The 22,023-nt window shown below is 39.8% G+C and overlaps 1 protein-coding gene across 1 annotated transcript; it reads left to right on the top strand.

The window, feature by feature from the left end:
* Positions 1-9,282: 9,282 nt before the first annotated feature.
* On the top strand, positions 9,283-17,940 carry LOC308337494 (melanoma-associated antigen 10-like; the record flags this gene model as incomplete). The annotated part of the gene is given in 4 exon segments (XM_080795585.1): positions 9,283-9,333; positions 9,989-10,211; positions 16,859-17,664; positions 17,668-17,940. Coding segments are annotated over 4 exon segments (1,353 nt in total).
* Positions 17,941-22,023: the final 4,083 nt, after the last annotated feature.

The raw sequence follows: 22,023 nt of genomic DNA, 5'->3' as shown, positions 1-22,023 counted from the left end.
CATTCCACAATGGTGGAGAAAAGAGCTAAAATTATTTTTAACATTTTTCTTCACAAGTTGAAAGAACAAATCCTTTGAGGTTTTTTAGGACCTTCTGAGAAATCTCAAGGTTAGTTGTAGAACAGGAAGATTTCATTTAAGTTTTAATTTGGGGGAGATAAAATTGACAAAATTGTAAAAAAAAATTAGCTCATTTAAAAGTGAGAAGTCTTGGTTCATTTAAATAATCAAGGATATGATAAAGGTTTACATAAAGCACAAGAAATCATTCAGATAAGATATAAAAGCTTTGTTTCCTAGGGAGGTTACTTAAAAGGTAAAGAAAAACCTTTTAGAATGTCTTATTAAGAACAGATCAATAATCTAAGAAAATTTTGTAGTTTTAACAAATAGATAACTAAATTTTAGATTTGTACCAGAGTACTTTTTTTTTTTTAAAGATTTTATTTATTTATTTGACACAGAGAGAGAGATCACAAGTAGGCAGAGAGGCAGGCAGAGAGAGAGGGGCAAGCAGGCTCCCCGCCAAGCAGAGAGCCCGATGTGGGGCTCCATCCCAGGACCCTGAGACCATGATCTGAGCCGAAGGCAGAGGCTTAACCCTCTGAGCCACCCAGGTGCCCTGTACCAGAGTACTTTTGATATTGACTTATTTTTAAAATCTTTATAAATAAATCCATTCAATCTTACCAGCTTGACCACGCGTAACATTCCTTTTATACGAAATTCCTACAACTTTCTATATCCATTCAGATTTGTCCTAGATTTTTCATCTTTTTCAATCTGAAACAACCAGACAACTTACTTTGGCTAAAATTGTTCTCTTTTTTTCCCTTAATAATAACACATCCTTCATACCCTGGATGCTTTTCCTGGTCAAAAACACATCCTACTTTCCTTGCGTTCTTTCTCTTTCTTTCTTTCTTTTTTTTTTTTAAGATTTTATTTATTTATTTTAGAGAGAGAGAGAGAGGGAGCACAAGTAGGCAGAATGGCAGACAGAGGCAGAGGGAGAAGAAGACTCTCCACTAAGCAGGGAGCCTGATGGGAGACTCGATCACAGGACCCTGGGATCACGACCTCATGAAGTTGTTTTTCATCATGCTTATTATTTTTAGCAGTTATAATTACATATATTATGAATTTGACCATTAGTAACCTTTCTTCTATAGAGAAAACTAGAAAGTATACAATTGGGAACTGTCTCACATGCAAGCAATCTGTAGCAAGCTAGCAAATTTTGTGAATATAATATCTCACAATTTTTACAGGTACAGCTGACCCTTGAATAACATGGGTTTGAACTCTGTGGGTCCACTTATATTTGTATTTTTTCCAATAAATACATTCCAGTACTGTAAATGTATTTTCTCTTCCTTTCACTTTTCTTAACATCTACTTCTGATTACTTTAGTGTAAGAATGCAGCATGTGATACACATAACATACTAAATAGGTGTTAATCGACAATCTATGTTATCAGTAAGGTTTTTAGTAATAGTAGGCTATTAATAAGGTTTTGAGAGGGGTCAGTGTGGCAAAGAGAATATATTTATTAATAAACCCAAATATATTTAGTTTCTATATAATAAAAATAAGATACCAGAAGTATATAAACTTAAACTCATGTTTAGTGGTTAATGTTTCAGTACTTTGTCTTACTTACAAATAATCTAGATATTTAAAGATTATCTGTTCCTTGTTTTAGCATAGCTCTAAGGTTTCAAGTTACCAAAAAGATTTTGGGAACAATTTTCAGGCAGACATACTATAACACCAAACAAGGCTAGCTATCATCTCAAGTTACTTCTCTATTGATTACTTTTAGAGTACATGCATGTTAGGCAAATGGCACAAAAGCAAAAACCTAAATAAAATTAAAAACATTTTTTGTTTTGCTGCTGCATGAAGTAATGGATATTGAGCAATTCATTTTTTTCAAACAATTGCTTTTTACTGCATTTTACATGTACATTTTTTCCTTGGGTTGAATTTATAATTTCATAATCTTAAACATACAGTAAATGTAATAAGAGCTTATTTGGCTAGTAAGCCAAATAGGATAAAAATGTATGTTCATACGATACTTAACGTTGATGACTCATAAGACATAGCTTTAAAAAAATTAAACCAACAATATTAGACAAGTCTTAGTTGCCAAAGATTTGCCAAGTCATGTGAATTTGAGAAGTATTTGGGTTAATATTCCTATTTCTGGGATTTTCAGGAACATTTAACTTATATAAATGCTCATTTATCTCTAAACCAATCTGAATAGAACTTCTTTAAGGGATTTTATGTATCAGTTCCTAATACTGTCCAGAGGTAAGAAACTATCACATACACATAACACACAAAGAGATACATAATCATATGAACAGACACAGAGGAAGTATAATTTTTACCCTAAAATTTTAGTACACTTTTGCTTTGTATTTTTAATTTAAGGGAAGATTGAAGGTGGTAAAAGGATAAAAGAAGAGCAGAGGTAATGATGGGAAAGGAGACTTTAGAGGAGCCAGAATGGAGAGATCTTCATTTTACCAAAGAGTTCATTGAAGTTTCAAGCATTTCCTTGGTAAAATCATACCAACAAGAAGGAGGTGGAGAAAATTTGTGGGTTGTATAGCCAGTAAGGGTCCAAGAAAGGGGTTTCAGTCAACTGAAAATTTCTCATGGGATCAGATAGAGAGAATGCTGAGGTCTCACAAAGAGCCAGGAAAAAATTCCCAGTCCAGAAATCGGAAAGTGAAACCACACGCAAGATAAAGAACCAGGAAAAATCACCAAGTCCAGGAAGTTAAGGGGTAATCCCCACTCAAGACAGAGAGTCAGGAAGAAAAGAATTCCAACCCAGAAGATACTTTTCAAAAAAGAAGCCTGAGCCTCTGACCCAGGTTCTGCTTGTCTGGAATTGTATTCAATAACCTTAACCATAAAATATTTTTAAAAATTGAAATTCATCCTCAAAGTACACATATTTTATCTTATTAGAAATGTTTTGTGAATGTGGTACAAAATTTGAAGGGACTCCTAAATGTGGAATTCAAAATAGAACTCTACATCCTATATTTGTAATATAAGATCTTTTTATAATATATATCTCTCTAGTTCTCATCCCCTTTCAAGGGTCTCTGGGGTCTTCCTATCACAAGTGCAATATTATACAAACTCCTTCCACATTCTACCAGTGACTGTGCTTGCCTCCTGACTCTTCTTCCACTCTCTCCCTATTACTTGCTCCTTTGGTCATGTAAGAGTTCTTATAGCTCCTTGAACTTGTCAAGCTTGTTCCTGCCTCAGGGTTTTTATCCTGGTTCTCTGAGCCTAAAATGCTCCTCCCCCAGACCTCAGATGGCTCATTTCCCCAATACTCAAGTCTCTGCTCAATGTGACCCTCAGACCCCACCCTCACCTTCTATTTACTTACTTTGGTTTTGTTCATAATACTTAAAACTCTGAAATTATCTGGCTCGTGAATTAACTGTATCACTCTCCATTATAAAGTATATTCCAAAAGTGTTGGGAGATTTTCACTACTGTGTCCTGGGCACTTAGAACAGAATCTGGCACATGGCATAGTTCTTAGCATATATATTTTGAAAAGAAATACATGGTTAACAAATGATTATACACTTAGTGACTACTGCATTGATTTAGAAGAATTAATTCTAGTGACAATAATAATTATCCATTTTGAGTGATAGTGATACTTCATGCATTCAAATACGTAAGCTTCCTCAGGGAAGCATATATACTAGCCTGGATATTTTCTGGTAACATTACTTAATAGAGAAAAGGGAACAATAACATTTAGGTCCATTGTCATCAGGAAATATCAAAATATATGAAGCTTTTTTCCCCTGTAAGATCAAAGAATTCATATTTACAACTGAGATGGATTATTTGATGTTTGTTAAGTAAAGGAAGGCTCAAGTTTGTCTAAGGTTGAAAAAGATTAGTTTACATCATTCTAGAGAACAACTGTTTGCTCAAATTCACACGGGATTATAATTAAAGGTCACAGGAAAGCATATTTTGTTTTACTTCTGATTAAAATGAGGGAAATGTCTCAAATTAGGTGCTCTTCTCATATAATTAACAATACCTAAAACCTCATTTCTTACAAGCAATCCATTTTATATTTTCTTTTTTTATATTTTATATTTTTATTGTATTTACATCTACAAATGTATTTTTTCATAAATGCATTATCTGAGGTCATACTCATATGTACTGTATTGTCATTTTTTTCTTTATAATGTTTAGCTTCTCTTTCCCCCCACTCAAACAGCTCTTGCTTTGCAACTCATGTTAGCAAATGTGGCTGTGTATGTATTTATGTATTTATGTTACACATATATACACATGCACACACACTCACACACACAAACAACCCTGTGCATAACATTTTCAAATAGCAGAAAAAAAAGACATGGTGAAAAAAAAAGCCTAAAGAAAAAAAAAAAACTTACCTATAAATAAATAGGGAAAACGTTTATAGTGAATTTTTTGTCAGTGACCATGCAAGCAAAAAAACAGGAGAATGAAATATTTAAAGTGTTGAGAAGAAAAAAGCCCCACCATCCTAGAATCCAGCAAAATTCTCCTTTGAAAGTAAAGCAGAAATAAAAACTTTCTCAAACAAACAGAATTCCTGGAAGAAATAAGCCAGTATAGCATGGCCCTAGGATACAAGATTAATTTACAAAAAACTCAATTGCTTTCTTACATATCAGCAATAAACATTTGGATTTAAACTAAAACAAAACAAAACAAAACAACTTGGAAACAGCACTAAAAGTGAAATAAATCTACAGGATTAGTATGTGTGAGACTACAAACTTCTTTGTAGAAGAATTTTAGAGCAGATTTAAATAAATAAATGAGACATATTCTATGATCATGGATTAGATGGCCCAATATTGTTAGTATGTCATTTCTTCCAAATTTATCTATAAATTCAACACAATTCTAATCAAAATCCTGGCAAGCTATTTCCTAGATATCGACAAACTGATTCTGGAGTTTACATGGCAAGGGAAACAATTAGAATAGTCAACGTAATAATGAAGGAAAAGAACAAAGTTAGAAGGTCATATTGTCCAATTTTAAGACTTACTACAAAGCTGCCATAGTAAAGATAACTTGGTATTGATGAAAAAAAAGACATGTAGATCTAGAACAAAATAGAGCCAAGAAATATACCACAAAAATATGACCAACTGATTTTCAACAAAGATGCAATGGAGGAAGGATAGTCTTTTCAACAAATGGCAACTGAGCAATTAGACATTCATATCTGAAAAGAGGAACTTAGGGGCACCTGGGTGGCTCAGTGGGTTAAAGCTGCTGCCTTCGGCTCAGGTCATGATCCCAGCGTCCTGGGATCGAGCCCCGCATCGGGCTCTCTGCTCAGCGGGGAGCCTGCTTCCTCCCTTCTCTTTCTGCCTGCCTCTCTGCCTACTTGTGATCTGTCTGTCAAATAGATAAATAAAATCTTAAAAAAAAAAAGAAAATCACTTAAAAAAAAAAAGAAAAGAAAAGAGGAACTTAGAACCTTACACCCTTTGCAAAAATTAACTCAAAATAAGTTATAGAACCTAATATAAAATGCAAGACTACGAAATTTCTAGAAGGAAACGTATGAGGAAATCTATATTACCTTGTGTTTGGCATTGAATTTTTAGATGTAACATGAAAAGCACAAGCCATGAGAAAAATATTGATGTTGGACTTCATTAAATATAAAAACTGCTTCTTTGTGAAAGAAAATGTTAGGAGAAGGAGAAGACAAGTCACTAACCTGGAGAAAATACTCTTAAAACACAGCCCATCAAGGATTTTTATCTTAAGTATACATAGAACTCCCAAATTCAACAAAAAGAAAACAACATCATTAAAAATGTTGTGGCGCCTGGGTGGCTTAGTTGGTTGAGCGTCTGAGTTTTGCTCAGGTCATGATTCCAGAGTTCTGGGATCAAGTCCTGCATCAGGTTCTCTCCTCAGCAGGGAGTCTGTTTCTCCCTCTTCCTCTGCCCCTTACCCCCCCCCCCCGTTTGTGCCCTCTCTCTCAAATAAATAAAATCTTTAAAAAAAAAAATGTGTAGAAGACCTGCATGGACACCACAAAGAAGATATACAGAAAACAAATAAGTTTATGAAAAGGTGTCTCAATACCATTATCATTAGGGAATTTCAAGTTCGTATAATGATGAGACACCACTATATACCTATTAGAATGACTAAAATTCAAAACACTGACAAAACCAATTGCTTGCAAGGATTCAGAGTAACTAGAACTTTCATTGCTTGGTTGTGGGAATGCAAAATGGTACAGCCATTTTGAAAGATAATTTGTGTTTCTTACAAAGCTAAACACAGTCTTATCACACATTCAAGCTTTCATGTTCCGAGGTATTTACCTAATTGACTTAAAAATTTATGTTCACAAAAAAATCTGCACATGAATATTTATAGCAGCTCTACTCATAATCACCAAAAACTAGATGGTACCAAGATGCCCTTCAATAGGTGAATGGTTAAACAAACTGTTGTACATTCATGCAATGGAATACTATTCATCAATAAAAAGGAATGAGATATTAATTTAGGCAAAGACATGCATAAATCCTAAATGCTTATTACAAAGTAGCCAGTCTGATTAGGTTAGATATGATATGATTCCATTTATATAATATTTTTGAAAAAGAGAAAACTATAGAGACAGTAAAGTGACAAATGATTGCTAGGTGCTTGGGAAGGAAAGTTGAGTATGTTAAATAAAGGGCATTTATTGGGGTGGTGAAAATATTCTGTATGAAGTTATAATGGTGGATACATGACACCTTACACTGTTGTCAAAAGCCATAGACCTTGACAGCATAAAGAATGAAAAATTAATGCTTACAAATAATGAGATAAATAAATAGGAGTTTGGGAGATGTCAGGACAGAATGAAAATTATGAAAACAACAACAACATATGTATTACAAATGTATGAAACAACTTAACTCAAGGGTATGGGGTTGAAAGGTGTTGACCTAAGTTTAAGTATATTTGAACAGTTTCTAACACCAAAGCCAAAGGATCTATATAAAAAGCATTGCATTCTAGTTATTAATAAAGTTGTTTCCTACATGCATTTATTAATAATTTATTTATTACATGTACTTATTAGCAATTCTGAGACCATTATACATGTATACCATAATTGAAAAATTAATTAAATGTATGGTGAATGTTGAGAGCCAGGTTTCTCACCATTTGTTGGATTAAAATGTTATGGACAAAAAAAGGTAGATAGGCTAGAATGATTCTTACAGCCATGGATTCAAGTTGCAGAAATCAATAGGAACTCATGTTTAGCTTAATAGAGACACATAGGGTCACATATATAAGTATTCACAGATATATGTATATACACAGGTTGACATTACACACATAAATTTTTTTGCTCTACCAGCTGAGAGGGCCTAGAAGAAATGGCTCTTTGGTAATGATGAGCATACCTAATGCCCAGATTTAGATTTCTTTTTTTTTTTTTTTAAGATTTCTTTTTTTATTTGAAAGAGAAAGTGAATGGAAGAGAAAGAGACAGAGAGAGAGAGAGAGAGAGAGAGAGAGCAGGAGCAAGGGAGGGGCAGAGGGAGAGGGAGAAGAAGACTCCCCTGCTGATCAGGGACCCCGACACAGGGCTCAATCCCAGGATGCTGGGATCATGACCCAAGCTGAAGGCAGATGCTTAATCAACTGAGCCACCCAGGTGCCCCCAGATTTAGGTTTCTGATATCAAACTCCAAAAAAAGAAACCTGTGTTCTGTGAGGAAATGGATAACTCAAAGACTGGGTTAAGAAATATACAAGTTGGGAGCACCTGGGTGGCTCAGTTGGTTAAGCAACTGCTTTCGGCTCAGGTGATGATCCCAGGGTCCTGGGATCAAGTCCCACATCGGGCTCCCTGCTCAGTGGGCTTCTCCCTCTCCTTCTGCCACTCCCCCTGCTTGGGCTCTCCTGCTCTCTTTCTGTCAAATAAATAAAGTCTTTAAAAAAAAGAAATATACAAGATGAGCTTGGAGTATTTTGTAGTGGCAGAAAGTAAGGGAGTTCTCAATTCTTCATTCTGTAATAACCTCTTATAATCTAATATCACTTTATTTAATTCAGCTTTGGCTGAAACAATTAAGGCAATTAAATAAAATGAAATTAGATTATAACCCAATGCAAAAAATACATATCCATGGGTCCATCCTGAGATAAATAAATAACTGAATAAATACATAATTGGAGGGAATAGACATACCTGTGCAGAAGAATTCCAAATGACATATACATACATATATATATATATGTGTGTGTATATATATATATATATATATATATAATCTCATCAAAGAGTAGAGCATAACTCTCTACTTAATTACGGGCTGTGCATAGAGAGTTCTTTCCAAAGAATAAAGTATTACAATGGGAAAAAAGAGTAATTTTACAATGGAGAAACTGACAAATGCTGTGTTAGTCAGGCCATCATTATCAACATAAAAAGTGATGTTATGTTGACCGAGTTATTTAAAAAAACACTTTTATAAAAATAGAAAAAATGTAATCTACAGATTGAGAGAAAATATTGGTAAATCCACATAGTAAAGGATTCATCTCACATAAATATAACACTTAAAACATATGAAACAGAAAGACAATAAAATATGCAAATGGAATACACACTATATCTAAAAGGATATATATACAGATTACAAAAAATGCATATGAAAGATACACAACATCAATGACTATCAGGGAAATGCAAAGGAAAACCACAAAAAAATGCCATTACACACTTTATAGAATGGCTAAAACACCAAAATATGAAAATACCCAGTGCAGGAGAGGATGTGGAGCAATAGGAACTTTCATTCATTGTTGGTTATAATGAAAAATGGTATAACCACATCAGAAGGCAGTATTGTATGGTTCTAGTCTTATGACATTCTGGAAAAGTTACAACCATAAGCATAGGAAAAAAAGACCGTAGTTACTAGGGAGTTGTGAAGGAGACACACAGGAATATTTTAGGCTGATATAACTGTTTTATGTGATCCTCGGATAAGAGATTTATGACTGTATTTATTGTTAAAATACGTATAACTTTCTGTGATAGTAATCAATCAGCGGTTGGATTTTTAAAAGGATCACTGGTTGCTGAGAAGAGAAAGGATTTCCCAGGGGCAGGGTGGAGGTCAAGGCAGCAGGGAGGCAGCCTTTGCTGAAGTGGAGGTGGGAGATGATGGGGGCTTCACCCACAACAGTAGCCATGGAGACCTGCCACAGTGAAAGGGTTTGGACGGGATTTTAGAGTTTGATGGGACAGAAACTCGTGATGGGTTGCATGGAGGTTAAGGGAAAGAGACGCAACGATTGTGTCAATAAAAATTTGCAATCTTTAATTCTGACCAAAACGTGGAGCCCTGATCTGGTTTGTAGAAATTATCGCCAGATACTGTCCACGTATAGTTTCTAACGTCTCTGACCCCCACACACTTTTCTCCTTGCAATCTGAGATTGCCCTCCACCCCGTGCCCACCACACCCTCATCCATGGTGACTGTGGCAAACCTACTCTGGCAGAGCCACAGTGTTCACGGAAGGCTGACCCGAAACGCAGGAAGAGGCTCTGAAGGAGGGTCATTCAGGGGCTGTTTGGAGAGCAGTTGTGTTCACTCCGCGGAGAGCTTCCTGACTGTCCCAAGGATTCCCACAGAAGCATTAACGTCAATCTCCCCTGAACAAGAGTCTCCCTTCTGAGATCCGGAAGGAAAGGCACAGTCGCCATTTTTCTTTCATGTTCCAGGGGCAGTGCTCCCTTCCCGGCACCTCAGAAGAAAGACCGTGAGTGTCATCTCCAAGGCCGTGGAGGCCAGAGCTGGAACTCAGCCACCAGCTGTCACCATTGGGAAGCGGAGCTCTCCTGTCTGAGTTTTACCACCATCACAGTGGCTGAGGTCTCACACGCCATTCTTACGTGAGGACGGCCTAAATTCTCCTGAGGCGCTGACACCCAACCTGAGGAAGAATGCCAACGCCGGAGCCAGCGAGCAGGGCCTGGGGAGAGTGGTTCTGGAGATGACTCCCTCTTCAGTGAAATCAATGACCAAGCCAAAGAATACCTCTTCTGGAATCTCAGGGCTCCTGAATTTTGCTGACGGTCCCGTCAAGAGTAAGAGCAGCTGGAAAGAATTATGTGGAGCAGAGTTGGGGACAGTTCTTAAATAAGCAATTATCCATGTGTTGGTGACATGACCAAGGTGACACACTTCCTCCTGTGGGGCACCTCAGCTTGACCATATGACCCCATTTATGAGTGAGTGACATCCATTCTTATTCAAGAACCAACTGTCAGATTGACACCTTTCCACATATGAGTCTTCACTGCCATTTTGTTGATGGAGAGACTTCACTAAGGCAATTCTGGGACAGATATGTGGTTGTTCCTGTGCTGGAAGAGACCTTTCCACTGTAATCACTGGAATCTCCTTACCTACTGTAGAATTAGCTCAGGATTATGTTCAGCTTTCTGTCTTCTCTCCACTCAGAGCACCCTTGACCTCAGCAAGATGAAAGTCCTTTCCCTTCCTCCATTCTATGCCCTAAGCCCTAGTACAGGGGGGTCTACAGGAGAGTCTTTCTGATAAATGACAGAATCTGACAGACATCATCACCTGAACAAATAGGGGGAGAGGCCAAGATACCTAAGGTCCTCCCTCCAGCAGAAGCTCAAATCCATGTGGGAAGAGAGGGAGGCCTTTGTTCCCATCACATGTGGACAACATGGCACTGAGGCTAAGTCAATAAAGTCCTCCCTGGTCAATGCATGGTGTCTGTAGTCAACCCAGCATCAGCGGGTCATGATTTTCTGGAGTAGTTCTGTCCAGATTATATTTCTTGGATATGAGTACTCCAGAATTTACCAGGGAGTTTGACTGCAGTAGAAGGTGTAATGAAGAAATCATTGGCCCCAGGAAAATTCTCCCAAGCTGCCACTAATTTCCAGATCTTGCTCTTTGAAAGTGAGGGCTAATGAAAGTAGCAAGGTCATATATGGCTGACATAAGAGGGCAGAAGGAGCTGCCATTTCCTTTTCTTCTCTTTTTCCTTCTATTACTGACTTTACCTCATCCCCAGTTTCCTTCAGTCCTTGCCCTTAAGCCTTATCTTTGCCCTAATGGACCCACACTGCTGACTCTAAATGAGACTATACCAGGATCAATTTGTTTTCCTGGATACTCTTAAATATATTTGAAAGTGTTCATTATAGGCTTTAAGGCAGGTCTTTAAATCTTTGTGTCACTGTTTTTGTGTGTAGTGTGAAGGAGGATTCCAGATGCATTTGGTTTTCTACATGGATGCTCAGTTGTTTCAATGCAATTTATTAAAATTAAAAATCTCTTGGGGCGCCTGGGTGGCTCAGTGGGTTAAAGCCTCTGCCTTCGGCTCACGTCATGATCCCAGGGTCCTGGGATTGAGCCCCTCATTGGGATCTCTGCTCGGCGGGGAGCCTGTTTCCTCCTCTCTCTGCCTGCCTCTCTGCCTACTTGTGATCTCTTTATGTCAAATAAATAAATAAAATCTTAAAAAAAAAATCTCTTAAAAGACTATCCTCCTGCTCTGTGGTTGCAACTTTTTCATAAATTAGGTGTCTGTGTGTGTGTGTGTGTGTGTGTGTGCACACGCATTGTTGTTTTCCAGGGCTCATGATTCAGTTTCATTGGTCTCCTTGTTGGTGTCTGCACCCAAACTACAAACTTTGTTCCTGGAGCTTGCTTGTACTTCTTACCAGCTGGCAGAGTAATTGCTCTTGCCTTCTAGTTTTCTCAAGAATATCTTGACTCAGTTTGACCATTTATGTGTATGCTTTTATATTTAAGAATCATCCATGGTATCATGTACACATATATTCACATATGAAGCCCTTTCCTGTTTTGAAATATGGGGCTGCAGTTAATCTGCTTTTTCTTTTTTGTGAGAACCAAAATGTTTCCAGTATTAAACCCTTAATTTGTAAATGTATTTTATTTAATATACAGAGGGATTTATGAATATGTTTAAACAACCTTTTTAAATTTTAAATTTTTTTTCTGTGAAGTTTTTAATTTCTGTAGTTAAATATTCTAAGATACTTGATGTTTTGGTATTATAGATTGCAAGTTATATTTTGTTTACTTTCATTTTCACACATTTGTTACTGGCAGAAAACAAAGTTCATTTTTTGGCATATTGATTTTACACTTAGCAAACATATATGTTTATGGGTTGAATAGCTTAGCTTTCTTTTTTTTTCATTTTGGATTTTCCTCATACACAGTCTAATCATCTGTTTATCATGAAAGGTTTATTTCTTACTTTCTAGTAAGTTACTTCTTGTTACTTGTTACTTCTGCTTGGCATCACTGCACTACTGTTACCTCCATTACAGTATTGAAAAGAAACCGTGATAGCAGGAACCCTAGTTTAGTTCCTAAATTCAAAGTAAAAGCTTTCAGCTCTCCCTCAAAAGGTATGATGTTTGCTATAGGTTTTTATTTTCTTTAAGAGTTTATTTGTTTATTTGAGAGAGAGAATGAGAGTGAGAGAGGATGAGAGGGGAGAGGGTCAGAGGGAGAAGCAGACTCCCCAGTGAGCAGGGAGCCCGATGCTGGTCCCAATCGTGGGACTCCAGAATCATGACCTGAGCTGAAGGCAGTTGCTTAACCAACTGAGCCACCAGGTGCCCCAAGTTTATTAATTATTGATTTACTTTCTTTACTAGATATAGTTATAGATACTCAACTGAGTATCGATACCAACTGAGCCACCCAGGCACTCTCACTACAGGTTTTCATACACATACTTTATCTAGTTTGCTAACATATTTTTAAGTTTTTAAAGGTTCATTTTAGAATAGTTTTAGATTTGCAGGAAAGTTGCAACAATAGTGAGGAAATTTCACATATGTCCTAATCTCAGTTCCTCACATCATTGACATCTTGCATTAGTATAGTACATTTGTTACAACTGATGAACCAATACTAGTATGTAATTATTTATAAAAGTCCATACTTTATTCAGATTTTCTTATGTTTCATCATATTTCTTTTTTTCTGTTTAGCATCCCCTCCAGGACACCCTCTTACTTTCACTGACCATATCTCTTTAGACTCCTCTTAACTGTGCCAGTTTCTGAGAGTTCCTTGTTTTTGATAACCTTGACAGTTTTTAGGAATATGGGTCAGGTATTTTGTAGAATGTCCCTCAATTAGGATTTATCTGATAGTTTCCTCAACATTAGACATGGATTATGTTTTTGGAAGGAAGATGAGAGAGGTGAGGGACCATTCTTGTCACATCATATCAATGGTGTACACTGTCAACATGATTCATCATTAATGGAATTAGCTAGATGAGGAGAGTTTGTCAGGTTTTTCCATAGTAAATTAATCCCTTTTTACCTGCATCACACTGTAATCTTTGGAAGAATAGGGGATCCCCAAGACCCCCAGTCATCAAGATTAGGACTCTGAAGGATGATTGCAGAAAACCTCACCCCATATAGAGGAGGCCCCACACAATCCAGCCCTCCACACCTTTAGCCATGGTGATGAATGATAGGTCTTCTTCTAGTTAGGGGATCAAAGAGGGGTGAGGGACTTGTTTAGAGGGGTCTGGCTTGAGGTTGCAAAAGTGAAGGATCCAGGCCCTGCTAGAAGTTACCAAGAAGACTGTGTAAGAACTGAGTGGACTTCCCTTCTCAGATAAAGGAGGACCCACAGACACCTGTTCATGCTGTCAGCCCTGGGAGGCCCTGGGCAGGGATAAGCAGAGGCTCCTGACTCCTTCACTTCCTCTTTGGGAGTCTCAGGAAGGAGGCAACTTTGGCCTGAGGGAGACATCTTCAGGCCAGCAGAGAGAGAAGGTTCAGCCCCTGTCTGGAGTAAACATAAAAGCTTTGAGGATAATTAAGGGTATTTACCAACCTAGAACCCAGAGGGGCCCACGGAATCCACACCTGTCTTTACTGTCAGCTCTAGGATCTTAAGTAGAGGTAACTAGCTGTAGTGTATCCTGATTTCCATCTTGGTTCCTGACCTTTATATCAGGAGTCTGAGAGAAGCACAACTTCATTTTGGGAGTGGGGTCTCAGGTTGAGTCATGTCAGCAAAGATAAGGATTCTGAGGAAAGGGTGAAGGGACCTTCACCACAAAGAAGGTAACACAGTCCTTTCTTCCTCCTGCAGTCAGTCTTGGAAGCCCTAGGGAGGGTCCCTGAATATATTTCCTGTCTTCCACTTTGGGAGACTGAGAGATGTGAGGCATTCTCTGAATGGTGCTTCATCAGATTAAGCAGGGTAAGGACCTGCAACTTCACGTAGATGGCTATGCCAAGACCTAAAGGAAGGACCGAGGAAATCTTTAAAGTCACAGAAACTTGCTCTAGAGTTGTCTCTGAGAAGACCTGTGCATGGATTTCAGGCAGAAGACACCTCCATAATTCTGACATCAATTCCTTATGAAAGCAGGGACAGAGAAGTCCTGGATCCCCTCCATACGGGATAGAAGTTCCCCTAAAACCTCCCTCACAGCCCTCACCTTGACAAAGAAGATGAGTGCCTTGACCTGAGGCACACATCCTTACCTTGGCAGAAGGAGGAATGGAGACCTTGCCAGGAGGAAATGTGGTGACCTTGAGGGTGTATCATGGGACTTTCCATTGCAAATAGAGGGGCCCCACAGAAACCATGCCCTGCACTTGCTGTCAGCCATGTTTGGACCTATGGTGGCCAGATGTGGTGTTCTCTCACTTCTATCAGTAGTGAGTAGTATATTAGCTAAGGTCTTTGCTGAGAGGGCAACATGAAAGTCAGCAGAGAGTGGTGTGGCTAAGGCCATGCCAGGTTTGAATATTAGTATCTTGAGGGATGATGGAGGGTACTTTACTGTAGAACAAAGGACAACCTCACACAATCCAGTCCTGCCTTTCAGTGTTAGCTCCAATAGGCCCTGGGACATGGTAGCCATAGCAGCAGCATCGGATTTCCCCTAGGGCATCCAGGAGAGGTAAGGACCTTGGTCTGAGGGGGCAGTACAGGGAGCAGGCCCAAGTTCAACCAGGAGTCAATGTATGGACTCTGATTAAGGGCTGATAGAATCCGCCACCCAGGAGTGATGGGCCTCAGCCCCACCATGCCCATGTTGACAGTTCTCAGAGGCCCTGAGACAAGGTGTAAGCATGTGGTGGACCCTCACTGCTGCCTGATTGTCTCAAGGAAGTGAGTACCTTGGTCTGTGGTGGCCTTTCTTGGGTAAGCAGGGAAAGGGGGCCCAGGCAGTGCCAGTATTCAAGGTGAGGACTCTTGAGAGAGGTCTCAGGAAAACTTTCAACACAGGGGACTGCCAGACACTTCCATGTCCCTTCTGTCAGCCTGGAGATTCTCTAGGCAGGAGTATAAGGCAGATTCACTCCTTACCTCTTCATGCATCACATGGACATGGAAATCTTGGACAAGGGACTCATCATTACTTTTGTGAACATGAGCTCAGGCCCAGATGGGGAAAATACATACACCTTGAAGGGAACTAAGTGCACCTGCCATCTTAGAACACAATGGGCCCCATAAAACCTAGTCCTAACATGCTTTCAATGTGGGATGTTGAGGCAGACTTAGCCATGTGTGATGGGAGTGTTTTCCACTCTTCCATCTGACTGGGAGGGGATTGTCAAAGAGGTAAGGATCTTATTTTGAAAGGGGCCCAGCTCAGCACACAAGAGAAAAGAGTCCCAGGCCCTACCATGCATCAAGCTGATGACTAAGAGGGAAGAATTAAGGGACCTCCTACTCCATATAGAGGGAGACCCAGGACTGCTCTGTCCCTTTCAGCTTTGTGAGGTCCCAGACAACAAGCCTGAATGTGGTGTATCTGGACTTCCATCTTGAAAACGCTGAGATTGGTGAGGTTCTCTCTGAGGTGTGTAGCCTCAGCTTGGCAGAGGGAGGAGTTTCAGGCCCAAACAAACATAAAGAAGAAGACTCTGAGGGAGGGGAGAGGCGATATCCCACCCTAGAGTGTATTCGCAGAAACCCATTCTTACTTTCAGTCCTAGGAAAGCCCCAGGCAAGGCCTTTGGGCAGATAATTCCACTTCTTTAAACCCTCTTTGGGGTCTCAGGGAAATGGGGATTTGGGTTTGAGAGCACCTCCCATCCTAGAACACAGGAAACTCTGCTTGCCATCTGTATCCTGAAGTGCCCCCTCAATTCCTCTTAGAAGAGTGCCAGGAACTGGGTGATGAGGGCCTTGTTCTAAAGCACGTGTTCTCAGGTCAGCAGAACAGAGGGGGCCTACTCAGTGCCGGGATTCAAGGTGTAGACACTGAATGTCTACTGAATGTATCTGGTGTCTCCAGCTACACCATATCTGGGCTTGCTGTCTGGGTCCTCACAAGGTGTAGACACTGAATGTCTACTAAGGGATCTACCCATGCCAGAACAGAGGGAAGCCTACAGTGCTTGATCCCATGTGCCTACAGTCAACCCAAGAATCCTAGGCTTTCTTGGTTGGTTACAACCTGGGGAGTTTTCTCACATCCTCTGATATGATCTTAAGGGACAAAGTGACCCAAAGTCCAGAAGGCCTTTGGAGTCCTAGAGCAACCCCTAAAGAGGAAACCTGTAAGTCAGTCTTTGTCCAGAGCTGCCAAAGTTGCATTTCTCTGCTGAGGTGGCTGACCCTCTCCCTCTCACCTCCAGACCTGTGGTACCCCAACTCCCACCATCCTGCTCACACTTCTACTTGCTGCTGCCAATAAGAGTCATCATACCTCACTCTCCAGAGTGTCTATGCCTCATATCTGAGCCAGACTTTCAGGCCCAAAGTGAGATACAGCACCTGGCAGTTGTACATGTTCTCATAGCTAAAGATGAGGAGGAGACTTGCTCCATTTCCTCTTGCTTTTTCAACTTCTCTTACCCCTCCACCTCTTCCTCCCTGCCTTCCTCTCCTATGATCTCAGTCTCCCCAGAGAAGGAGGAGGGAGAGGAGCCTGCTGCAACACCGAGTTCTCCCCAGAGTCCTCAGATCTCCTTCTGCTCCTTCTCCACATCATGGAACACATCAGAAGAAGTCTCCAACAGCCAAGAAGAAGAGGATACAGGTTCCCCGAAGACCTCAAAAGACAATGAATCTTTGCCCAAAGACCCACTAGACGAGAAGGTGGCTGATTTGGTGCACTTCATGGTTCTCAAGTATCAACTGAGGCGGCCCATCACAAAGGCAGAAATTCTGAAGGTTGTCATCAAAAGGTATAAGAAACAATTTCCTGTGATCCTCCAGAAAGCTTCTAAGCGCTTGGAGGTCATCTCTAACATTAATGTGGGGGGAGTGGACCCCACCACCCATTCCTATGTCCTTATCAACTCACTGGACCTCACCCACGATGAGATGCTTAGCGACAACCAGAGCATGCCTAAAAATGGTCTCCTGATAATCATCCTGGGTGTGATCTCCATAAAGGGCAATTGTGCCCCTGAGGAAGACATCTGGGATTTCCTGAATATGATGGGAGTGTATGCTGGGAGGGAGCATTTCATTTATGGGGAACCCAGGAAGCTCATCACCACAGATTGGGTGCAGGAGAATTAGCTGGAGTACCGGCAGGTGCTTAACAGCGATCCTCCACGCTATGAATTCCTGTGGGGTCCCAGGGCTCATGCTGAAACCAGTAAGATGAAAGTTCTGGAGTTTTTGGCTAAGATCAAAGGGATTGACCCTAGTTCCTTCCCATGCTGGTGTGAGGAGGTTTTAAGAGATGAGGAAGGGAGGGTGCAGGCCAGAATTGGCTCCATGGATAATACTAATACTATGTTCCTTACACAACATTGGTCAACAGCTTTTCCTGTCCCAACTGAAGAGTGAGGCTGAATCATCACTCTGTGTTTGAGGAGGGCAGTCTTGGCTCTGAGTAGAGGAGAGTCAGGGTCAGGCTGGGGAGAACACAGTGTATAACTTTGTGTTCCCATTCTGTATGGGTGACTTGGAAGTTTCTCTTTTTTTTTCTCTTGATATTTTCCAAATGTGCCTTTTAATGGAAAGTTTAATCCCTAAAGACTCTAAGTTTTGAATGACATTAGTAATGCATTTATTGCTGTTTTTCAGGTTTAAGAATAAGAGTTTCAATATTTTGCAAAAATTTGGGAAGCCTCCCATCTTTTGGGGGACCTGGTACAAGGTAACATTGAAATAGAAATTTCTTTGGAAATGTGAAAGAGCTGATCAGTAAAATATAGGGTTAAATAAACAGAGGTGAAAATGTGAGGGATGGTTTATCCTTGGGTTTGTTTATACCTTCTAGTCCACCATTCTGGAAAATTAAAAAGATATACTTGGATTTGCTTGACCTATTCAAGAAAGTAGATGAAATCTTAATAGATAAAGTCCCTGCTCACTGACTCTTGCATTCACCAAACATCTCTTCAGTACTTGCTCTTTGGAAGGCCCTGTTGTAGTAGTGGGGATCCTAGGATCAACAGGACAGACCCCTACCCAAAAAATGGTAGAGGCCAGGAGCAGCAATCATATCAGGAAGATGGTGAGATGTCCTCCAAGAGCTACAGAACAAGAAAAAGGAATGAGGAAGCGAGACTCCAGATGGGAGAAGTCAAGTAAAAAGGTCCCAAGCCAAGGCGCTTTGGGGCTCTGAGAAACTGTAATTCCTTCTGCCAGAGTTGGTTAAGTGGGGAGTGAAGGTTGTACAGGATATCTTTCATGAATAGGTTTGGGAGATATCAGAATCATCATTACCAGCTGGAAGTCTCAGTGTGGTCTGAGTAAAGAGGTCAATGGAAGAGTGACTCTGCAGCATGCCAGACACCAGCCCCTACCTTAGGGCCACCCTAAGTTCTGTCAGGAAGAGCACAGCTGCTCCCTGCATCATCTGGCTGACCAACACTATTGAGTACTCATGAGTACAAGGGTCCAGTGCACCCTTGCCTACGTCCCAGCACTGAGAGCTGTCCTGGTGCCTGCTGGAGGCTAGCGTGTGTCTCCTCTGTGCACAGTGGACCCCTCTGCAGAGGCTCGGATTGTGTGAGTGAGTGGAGGTGATGACTGATGTCTGAGAGTGGGGACAGACCAGAAACACTAGTGAGCAGGGGAAGGGAGTGCGCACCTGCAAGGACAGGGGGTGGTTGGAGGGGTAATGCCCTGGGACTAATCACCTTGTTGACTCTGCAGGTAAAAGTCTGAGTGTGGACATGCCCTGGAATAGGTCTGGGTATTGTCCCTGGCTCAGGCTGCCTCCCCCACATTCTGAGCTGTTGACATACTAGAGGGCAGGTGTCCTAGACTATGACTATTGGTCTATCTTGCTACCAGATAGAGGATTGTTCCAAGGTGCAGACATTTGCATGGTGGATGGAAATCCATGGAGATGGCACTCTTCCTTGTTAAACTGATAGGTGTATGTAGAGTCCAAAGCAAGAAGTATCATGTATCATGATATTGAGAACACCCCCAAGTCCAAGACAGTGCTTGGGCCTGGGTACAAGAAGTCCATTATGTCAAACTCAGTCATAGTTTCCTAGGGGAATTCTGAAGCCATCTGTAGCATTTGCAATTTCTTCCATGGAGTTCAAAGGCTTAGGTAGGGCTCACATTCCACATTTTGAATCAAAACATGTAACCCTTCTTTCATTCATTCACCCAGTCATTCACTCAATCAATCATTCTTTCATTCATTCTTTCAGTCAGGAAGGATTTACTGAACATATGCTGGGGAGAAACACCAAGGAAATAAACTAAAGGAAAATGATAACACACATAATTCAAGCTGTGGATGTGAGAAATAAGCAGGAGACAGAGTCTAGAAAATATTAGGAAATTAGCAATTATGAAATGATAGGATAATATATAATGATTCTGAGGTCTTATCTTTGCTGACTAGGCAGAAATCATTCGTCCCAGATGACATTGATGATAAGGGAGAAAGAATTGGTGGCAATTTGAACTACAGTAAACATGAAGAAGGGTGTGGCAGATGATATCACGGTGGGCCCTGTAGATGATGAAGTTGAGTGGGACATCCAGGTAAATAGGTCTGGTAAGTGATAAGAACCATGGGTCTCACTCTAGGAGAGGCTACTAGGCTAGAGACTAGACTAAGCTGCATCAGTAGAGTGTTGTATGGAAATCTACACGTTACAGAATGTCATCCCTTTCCTGTGAACACACTTGGCAACCAAAATAAAAAAAGGCATAATACATCTAGGTAATACTTTAAAGGGAAAAGGTATCCCTATAATGGTAAACAAGAAGAAAAAGTTTTCCTGCATTTTCTTAAATTTAGATATACGTATATATCTGCCCATGTACACGCCTGTGTATTTGTGGTTCATATTATATATTACAGTGCTCATGAGATTTCAACCTCACATCTACTATCTTAGATCACTTTTAAAGCTCTGCTCTTGGCATCCTTTGTTCAGGTCTCAGCTTATTACCTATCAATACCCAGACACCTACTCCTTCCTCTAATCTAGTGTGTCTGTTTTAGGAAGCTGGCTGCTGTGCTGTAACTGAAGTTTTTCAGAGCAAACAGAGCAAGACTGAGGCCAACTTGATCCAGAATACCTGGAGGCCAGTTCTCCATGATGCTTACAATATCTAACTGGTGGACACTGTCAAAATTTTAGAAGTGGGACTTCTCTCATTTCAGTGGAAGCCTTCAAAAAGAATCTGACCCATGAGCTTGAGGAAGGCAAAACTGTATGATCAAAATAAGGATTGTTAAGCCCAGAGTCCCTACCAACTCAGCATGCTTTCTTTCCTTGACCCCCAGGGCAGTGGATTCTCACACTCAAACACAGAACTCTAGGCTTTTCCTGACCGCAGCGGATGGAAGACCCTTCCTTAGACAGGGATTTCATCATGCTCCTACACAGGCATCTATCTGTGTGGACCCTACTATACCCAATGCACTGAATCCCAGTTTCGCTACCTGGTTTTCTGGCACTGCCAAGAGTTTGATTATGACATGTTTTTGTCATTTTTGCGCTTTCTGAAAGCAATTCCGTGATATGTCCCTTTCTCTGTATATTGTTCCTTATACTTTAAGCTAGGTCCTACACCACTGTTTCTCAATCTCTTTTAATTTTAACTTCTCAGAACAACAGCAGATATTTTAGCTTCTTTGATCTTTTCAAAGAACCAATTTTGTTTCATAGACAGCCATTGTTTTTCTAAATTCAATTTCATTGATTTCTTTCTGCTCTTATCTATATTATTCCCACTCTTCTGGTTTACTTGGGTTGGACTTATTTTTCTTTTTATACTTAAGGTGGAATATTTGGGTCTTTATTAAGCCACATAAAAGCATTTAATGACACAAATTTACCTTTCAGCATAGCATTAGCTGAATCCCTTAAATTCGGATGTGTCCTCTTTTCATTTTCATTTAGTTGGAAATATTTCCTAACGTCCCTGAATAATTTCTTTCAGGTAGGATTGGTAAAAATGTGTTGTTTAGTTTCCAAAAATTTGGTGACTTTTTACATATTTCTTTAGTTTTATTCTTTGCTTTAAATTCTATTATGGGTAAAGAAATGTGTAATTTCCATTTTTTAAAAAAATTGTCAAATGTTATTTTACAATCTGTGTGAATGTTCTGAGTGCACTTGAAAAGGATGTACATTTTGCTGTTGGAGTGTTTTGTAAATGCCAAGTAAATCAATTTGGTTAATATTCTTTTTCAGGTTTCATGTTTTAATTATTTGATTATTTATACAGAGAGGAATGATGATGTCTCCAAATATAATTGTAGCTTCAACTATTTCTTATTTCCCAGTCTCTCAGTTTTTTTTTTTAGTTAATGTGTTTTGAAACTCTGCTTTAAGTCTGTACATATTAAGGACTGCTATGTCATCTTGATAATTTGACTCTTTTAACATTATGTAATATGATATTTATTCTTGGTAACTTCCCTCCTTATGAAGTTAATTTTTT

Source organism: Martes martes (assembly GCF_963455335.1).
Source record: "Martes martes genome assembly, chromosome: X".
In the NCBI taxonomy this organism is placed as follows: Eukaryota; Metazoa; Chordata; class Mammalia; order Carnivora; family Mustelidae; genus Martes; species Martes martes.
This window is presented reverse-complemented; position numbering and strand designations above follow the sequence as displayed.